Source organism: Eurytemora carolleeae, unplaced genomic scaffold (genome assembly GCF_000591075.1).
Source record: "Eurytemora carolleeae unplaced genomic scaffold, Eaff_2.0 scaffold1009, whole genome shotgun sequence".
NCBI classification, from domain to species: Eukaryota; Metazoa; Arthropoda; class Copepoda; order Calanoida; family Temoridae; genus Eurytemora; species Eurytemora carolleeae.
In genome coordinates, this window is record NW_019397042.1 from 26,387 (window position 1) to 35,155 (window position 8,769).

At 31.3% G+C, this 8,769-nt stretch overlaps 1 protein-coding gene across 1 annotated transcript; it reads right to left on the reverse strand.

Moving 5' to 3' along the window:
* Nucleotides 1-488: 488 nt before the first annotated feature.
* On the reverse strand, nt 489-3,286 carry LOC111711355 (heme-binding protein 1). The gene is made up of 4 exons (XM_023485691.1): nt 3,181-3,286; nt 2,696-2,783; nt 1,432-1,656; nt 489-1,025 (listed from the first exon to the last, which is right to left on the reverse strand). The coding sequence occupies exons 1-4, from the start codon at nt 3,186-3,188 to the stop codon at nt 777-779; spliced, it is 570 nt and encodes a 189-aa protein (XP_023341459.1). The 5' UTR covers nt 3,189-3,286; the 3' UTR covers nt 489-776.
* Between the last annotated feature and the right edge of the window lie 5,483 nt (nt 3,287-8,769).

Below are 8,769 nucleotides of genomic sequence, written 5' to 3' on the forward strand. Positions count from 1 at the left end.
CAATACCCTGGAATTATCTCTGTAATCTTCTTCTAATTATTCCCCTCTTCAACCCCCCTCCCCACACCAATTCCCTGGAGTTATCTCTGTAATCTGTAATCTTCTTCTAATAATTCCCCTCTTCAACCCCCCCGGACCAATACCCTGGAGGTTAAACAAATAAAAACTTTATGAAATCTATCAAAAATGTTCTTCTATTTCAAATAGAATTTTGAGTTCTATTGTTGTGTTTGAAAGTTTGAAGTCTGCGGGAGCAGAGGCTGGGAGGAGGAGGGAGTTGAGATCAAGGGGATCAAGGGTATAATTATGCCATAATTACCGACAGTCTAGTATGAATACATTTTATTTTCGAAATCAAACAATTTTCAACAATATTTTGGTTTATTCTTTGTAAATAAAAACAGATATAAAATCAGGTTTGTTGCAGAAAAGAGTATTAAGTTGCCAGTAGGTACAGTAAAAAGAAAAATATATGAAATTTGTAAATATATGACGCGTCTGTATATTTGAAAGATTATGTTACATTTACAGAGAATTACATATATATATTAAATCATGTGTATTTAAAAAAAATAGAGTTATACAAGAACTATTCACTATACTTAAGCAAAGATAAAAAATGTTAAGGAATAAATCAAAGAGAAGTTGTAAATTAACAGATTCTTATTGTTTACTTGTAAACTTGTAATTTGAAAAAATGCTTGATCGACATTAAAACTTAAAAGGAAAAGTCGTCTTCATTTTATTAATATTAACGCCGAATACTGTAGAAAGGTTTAGTTTTTTATTATCTTCTTGAACATAACCTCATTCCTACGATTGAGTAGTTTGAACGGATTATCGTATCCTGCGGAATAGAACATGGAGAAATCGACATCATCATGTCCAGCAGCTTCAAGCTCTGTCTTAAAGATACCAGCTTCCTTCTCGAAGTCCGGGAAACCTCCCATCATCTTGGTGTAAAGGATGAGAGATGGCAGGGTCACCACTTTTACCTCTTCGTCATTTGGAGCCGGAGGGTCAGCCTAACAAATAAATCAATTTAAAGTCTTTAAAGAATTTTTAATTATCTGCAAAAAATGTGTTTTTAGATTTGAAACTGGAAACTAGGATAAACTAGAATAATCTAGAACTTTGAAGATAAAGCGTCATCTTGCTCAATTATTTGTTAAGCCATGGTTTATTAACTTATTAACTATAAAGTAAATAAAGGGAATCAATTTCTCACCTAGAACTTGTTCTTTACTTACGCTGATTCTATTTACTTGCTATACTTAAATCAAAAACATTTTCTTATGGCCTTATAGCCCCTTGCATTATATTATATATCAAAATCTTTAGATTACATTACAAACAGATCGTGGCACTTGAGATTTTTGACCTGACATTTAAGAGTTATTCTTTTAATGCCACCATATAAGTGATCTATACCTGGAATTGATTAGGAATGTAAAATGACATATGCCTCTCTAAACTTTGATTCTCCTTCCTCTCATTACTAGTAAGGACTGGAACCGTCATACTGATCTTTTCCTCCCTGTCGTTCTTCCCGCTGATGTAGTTAAATAATCTCCAGAACATCCGGTCGTTCTTGGTTTCATTTACTCCCTTCGTGGAGATCCATTTCCTCTCTGGGTACTCACGGAGCTCATAACCCTACACAGGTTGGTCAATTTGTGAGAAAGAAGAAAGAAAAGGTTACGCAATGCATTTTCTCATTATAAAATGTGTCAAAATGCGTCTTTTAAGGGACTGTAAGCGTAAGTGATCCTCGATGGAAAAATGGCAATACTAGATTTGTAACTATATCTATTAAACCTTTGACTGTTTATCGAGTACAGAGATCTCCGTATGTAAAACTTTTGAAAAGCGTTTGAATTCCTGCCAAACCTGGTGTACCCAACGTACAGTGTGAACTCAAAACAGTTGATTTCTTGAAATTACCGAACTTAAACGTTAAAACCGGTTTGCAAATAAATAATATTTATTTTCGGTCACATCTAGAAAGTAAATATTAATATTTCTTAATTATAGAATAACTTTAAAACAAAGTGTTCGACCACTAAAAGCTTAAAAGCAAATTAACTAGAATAAGTCCGAGAACCTTGGTCGAACACGTCACTCAACAAATGGAAATTTCACCTTCAGTCCCTTTAAATTAATTTAAAAAATACTATTCCCTAGAACGTGAGAAGTTACTTATCATGTGTTTACATAGAGAATTTAGAGAATCTCTCGATTTGAAATTTTTCAGTCCCTTTCAGCCTGAAAGGGAGTTCAAAGTGTACAAATCATGTAAATGTTCACAAATTATATGCAGTTGAGTACATTAATACAGTATGTTCCCATGACTATTCATTTCAATTCCGAATTTTTTCAAAGCTGTTAAATAAACTTTATAATGAATTAGGTGAATAAAAACATCATTTGATTTATAGTTATAACGGAAAATCATTGTTTGTAAAGTGAAATGATCATTGGTCAATTATGAAACCAGCCTATTTCATAATTTGGTTTTCTTTTAGCATTAATTTTAGATTTTCTATAAAATGATATTCCAGGGCCCAAAAGGTTATATTGCATAAATATGTGAAGTACACCTGCAGTATGGAAACAGTACAACAAAATGGCCGTTTTACACTTTTTTCTAATAAATTCCACTCTAATATATATTCTATTCTCTATGAGTGTTTACCTCATATTTCTGGACAACTGTATATGGTGCATTCTCATTATCCAGTACTTCCCCTGGTGGGCCGAACCCTAGGTGGCTTTTCAAGGTTCTAAATATATCAGATAAAGTTTTTAAATAAATAAAGATTTATTGAATATTTATAAAGTGTCAGTATAAATATACAAAGTAGAATTTATTTCAACAAAATAAACTTTGTGACAACTTTTTAAATTAAACCAAAAAAGGAAATATATTGCTATTTGTTATTATAAAAAAGTTATTTTATTAAAAATAGTGTTACATAGTTGTTGCTTTCTGAAAATACGCAAAATTTACATTTTTTCCTTTAACTTTAGAAATTTTGCTATGAATTTTGTAATTTGCAACTATTTCAACTGATTCATGTCTAAATTGTTTAGAACATTTATTCAAAAATAAAACCATTCCAAATTGCAATATTTTCACCACGATTAATGAATAAAAGAAGAAAAACTGTTAAAACTTACGTAAACATTTTCAGATTTGGAGATTTCTTGAGAATCTTGAAACAATTATGTCTGAAAAGTATCAACAAATGTTACTGGCTGAATATAATGCTAACAATTCAGGAAAAATCTTATATATCTAACATTTTACCACAAATGATTAAATGATAAAAACAAGAATTTACAATATTTGAAATGACGAAATGACGAAATGACGAGGTGTAATGATATAACTGAAAGCATAAAGTCAACAAATTATGAAAGCCGATATTATGCAACATGCACAGTGCACAGTGCAACTTTATGGACTTTATGTAAGTTCTGAATTTTGTAACATTTTAACCATTTCACTTGAAATTGGTTGGGGGGGGGGGGGGAAATGAGTATACAATAAATATTGTATAACCTTAGATGGAACATTAAAATCTTTGTAACACTGTTATATGTAAGAGTAAGCTTTGTTTTCACATTTTAACTCTGAGGCTGATATTGTGTTTACACAATTTAGTAAATACACACTTTCTACCAGCATGTAGTGTACACTGAGAAATCCAAGGTTAGAATGAACACTACTAGATACACACTATACTATACCTGCCTTCCTTATGCAATAAGCAATAAGCATGAAGGGGCAAACCAAATCAAGTTCTTCTCTGGGCCCTATTTCTTAATATCCACCACAACCCTCCCCTTAAAACTGTGAAATATGATTGTCAATTCTTCTCTTTTGCTTTTAATTATTTAATACGTCGCCATAAATGCTTTTCTAATTTATAAAGTTGTTATGTACAGGGTGTCCCAAAAAACATGGGAATTCAGTGACGAATTCGATATCGTCTTTGTTATGAATTAGCATTGTAATACCTAANTAAAAAAAAATGCCCCCAATTTTTTTTAAAATTATCATTTAAGAAAAATTTGCCCCCAATAAAAGACTTTGCCCCCATTTCTTTCAAATTTGTCAATCCCAAATGGGATTGAAAAAGGAATTATATTGACCCCTGCATAGCAGACGAAACTCTTACAGATTACAGCTTTCTCAGTAGGTATCACTATACTAAATCGAAGAATTATTTGAAAAGACGATATCGAATTCGTCACTGAATTCCCATGTTTTTTGGGACACCCTGTACATATTAGAAATACAAAATTATGAAATACAGAGAAACACAATAAAAGCAAAAACAGTTTTAACAGGCATAAGCAATTGTTATGAGACCCGTTTTTGAATATTAAGGGTTTTTGACGTTAAAAGTTCTCCACATTCATGTGAGTAATTTGTCTTTGTTTGAAAATTGTATTATCGATTAGTTTGTTTTATTACATTATGCAACTGTTTTTCTCTGATCAAAGATATATCAACCAAAACGATTTTTCAAATCTAATTTTCAAAACTATTTTACTAAAAGTATTGAATTATTGTTTTTGTCATAATAAATCAAACTTGTCAATCATGCATTTTTGAAATTGAATATAAAATCAGATTTATAATACTTTGCAAAAACATAGAATGTTTGAAACGGACCTCAAATCGATGCCAATTGCTAATTACGGTAAACGTGAAAATAATAACTTGTGGTGAATACATGAAGGGGGAGGGGGAATTTCAATAACTCACCATTAATCTCCTTCCACCACTATTTCCCCAATATACCCTAACCCTAACCTAATCCCCTCCCTGTTCTGCTGCTTTGGGACGTATTTAGCTGTAATCAGATTGTAGACAAATTGAGTTGACGAAACTAGAAAAGAATAGAATAGAATTAAATATGGGACCAAAGCAAAATATAAATAAAAATCTAAAAAGAACCAAATATAGAGTGAACGTACGAATGAAAGAATACATTTTTAAACGTATTTTCATACAGAACCGGACAAAGGAATTATGTCTAATGCAACAAACTCTGATATTTTATCATATTTACCAACAAGATTTTTAAAACGATTTTAAAAAATCGTTTTTCATTTTCCGTTTTGAAAAATCGTTTGGGCTTAAACCTTTCATCAGAGAAAAAAGGTCACATAATGTTTAAAAAGCAAACTTAGCAAGAATACAATGTGTTAAATAATTCTTATCTATGTTGAGCACTTTAAACGCCAATAAACCTGAGTAAACCCTTAATATCTCAAAACTATACCTGGCCGTCAGTAATCCCTACCTGTTGTTTCTTTCCTTAATGAAATTGTATATAAACTGCAATAATATACAATATCCCCTGGTTTTAGAAAATCTAGTTTCACCTACGTTATTCTTGTAGTAAGTTTCATATGAAAATTATTTATTCTGATATTTGGTTCCGGCTCTACTTTCTCTTTTTACTTTATCACTTTCACTTTTTACGTTCACACTCACACTTTCTCTTTTTACTTTATCACTTTCTCTTTTTACTTTATCACTTTCTCTTTTTACTTTATCACTTTCTCTTTTTACTTTCACACTAAATCTTTTTTTACTTTTAGACTTTCTGTTTTTACTTTATCACTTTCTCTTTTTACTTTATCACTTTCTCTTTTTACTTTATCACTTTCACTTTTTACTTTATCACTTTCACTTTTTACTTTATCACTTTCTCTTTTTACGTTCACACTTTCTCTCTTCCTCTTACCGTTAAGTTACTTTATTTCCGGAAATGAAGTATTTGAGTTTTCACACAAATTCAAATTGTCATTCCTATCCTTCCAACCTGCATGATGGTGTAAACCTTTGATATTTCAAACTTAGATGATTCGATCGAGGAAAATTCATAGCTTTGAATATTTCAAGGTCTACTACATTGAGTTGTAAAGATATAGAAAATTAGACAATTAGACTATCTGAGTTTGTTACGAAGACTCAAATCCTTCATTACTTTTTCAAGACAATCCAATTTGAATTTAAAACTATGGATGCTTTTTCTTCGCTTTTAAGTTATTTTAAATCTAGACGATTGAAGGTAAACTTTTCTTTTGGACTTACATCATTCAATTTTCTATTGCGTGCGCTTGGTTTGTTTCTTTTTTTAACTTTCATATTTTACTTATTCTATTTTATCAATTTGATTCTGTTTCTGAAAGTTTACAAATTAAACGGTTTTTTATCTTTACGATCTTTACCTACTAGAAACTTTTACTGAACCGTTTATCTACCTATCTAACAATCTATCTAATTATCGTTCTATCTGCTGAATTGGTTTGTTCTAATATAAGAATAATATTGGGTTCTCGTATTCCTGATATAGAATTAACTTATTTAGTATTCTGAAGCCTCGTCAGAATATTTAGAATCCTATCTCCTGCAGAATACTATTTAGGTGGATTTACCGGGGAGGTGTCATTCAGATATATTATGAAAGGAACTGTAGACGTTATTTCTAGTAACCCACCATTCAAAGATTTACTCCTGATTTGAATAAATAAATAAATAAAGAGTTTATTGTGATTTGGATAAAAGAGTTGGTTTATAATACTTACAATAACATTTCAATTCGGATATTCATCTGTCATTCAACCGCGCATTCATCTACTCATTCACCTATTCATTCACCTAATCATTCATTCATCCTTTCATTCATCTCCTCATTCACCTAATCATTTACCTACTCATTCACCTACTCATTCACCTACTCATTCATCTACTCATTTATCTACTCATTCATCTACTCATTCATCTACTCATTTATCTACTCATTCACCTACTCATTCATCTACTCATTTATCTACTCAATCACCTAATCATTCATCTCCTCATTCATCTCCTCATTGATCTACTCATTCATCTACTCATTTATCTACTTATTCACCTACTCATTCATCTACTCATTCATCCTTCCTGCTCTAATATAATTTTCATCAGGGTTTATTTACGGTTCTTAGCTCACACACTCTATTGACAGATGTACTGACAAAATAACAATAATAAACTCCCCTTTCCTTCCCTTTCTTTGCTTTATAATCCTCACTTTCCTTTCTACAATCAGTCTTTCCCTACTCTCCACTATCCATCCAAATTTACTCTATTTTTTGTTTCTTTTCTTTATTTTTTACCATTTTTCTTCACATCTTTCAAACTATTTTTATTTTTAAACGTGTTTTATCTTTTCCTTTTTATCATCACTTCTCCTTTGTTTAACTATTTAATATTGCCTTTTCCCTTCTTTCCTTCCAAAGAGCAGTTTTTAAACAAAACTTGTATTGCTTTTCTTTCTACGTTTGTTTATTTTTTTAATTAATATTGAACCTAACTAACCCTTTAAACAAAACTTGTATTGCTTTTCTTTCTACGTTTGTTTATTTTTTTAATTAATATTGAACCTAACTAACCCTTTAAACAAAACTTGTATTGCTTTTCTTTCTACCTTTGTTTATTTTGTTTAATTAATATTGAACCTAACTAACCCTTTAAATTCCCCTGAACCTGATATCATCCTAACCAGTCCATATCATCCTGCCGTATTGCATCATCAAAATCCACTGCCAAAACAAACAACGACATCCTCAACTTATTTCTACAGGGTTTTCCACTAAGGATGAGACTGCAGTGACGACTGTACGGTATTTATGCTGTCTTCTTCCTTATACTTAAGATTTCTTGCAACTGTAAAAGAACTGAGTTTTTGCAACAAACTCAAATTTTCCTTATATCTTTGTAACTTGATGGTATAAACGTGTTATATTTCATACTTATATCATTATATCTAACGGATTTCATGGTTTAAAATATCTAAGGTCTACGACATGGGGTTTCAAAGATTGGTTAGAAATTCAGAGTTTGTGACAAAAACTCAATTCCTTTGCTTTTTCTTTGCCAAATCGTTAAAGGCTAACAAAATAACTATATTAATGACAGAATACCTAATTTAACCTTAAAATTATCATATTTAAATAGTTTCTGGGTCGTCTTTACAGTCCCATCCTTTGTGGATAACCCTGGAATAGAAACCAGCCCTTCCGCCCCCCCTGGATTTCTCTTATGGGAATCAGAAAAAGCTGTAGGTTCTCAAGATTATCATCATTATTAAGTTGTTTCAAAGTTTCTCAGGACATGAGTGAACCATATCAAACTAAGTTTGTTTATTTAGATAGATATTAATTTATATATGCGTATGTAAATATTAGGTGATCATAAAGTGCCATAAACGTCATCGTTTCTCGGATAAATCTTTAATTAGATACTTTCTTTAAATTAGTGTTCCTTTAGGTTCTCAGGAAAAACAAAGTATATTCAAAGTCTTGTATTACTATAGCTTCTTTGTTTTTTTGAGATATTCATTTTTTTGCTATGCACGTTATTATTTTTAGAGTTATGACAACATATGTGAAGATCGACTGACCAAAGGAGATATTAAATAGAAGGAGGGGGCGATAGGGTTTCCGTAACCTTTGCTGTGACGTTTTTGGACTGCTGAAGAACTAGTTTTTGCGTAACAACAATAACAAAGATTGTAAACAATAGCACAAATGATAAACAGACATCGAGGGGGGGGGGGCAGGATAACCTTGAATTTGATTGAAAATGTCTCTGTAATAAGGTCCTTTTTCGGACTCAAAGAAGTTCGTAGTAAGATTTCGATTCTACTGGAGACCACCGGAGGGACTTTATTTTCACTGGAGGGGTTTCAAAAAATGCTTTAT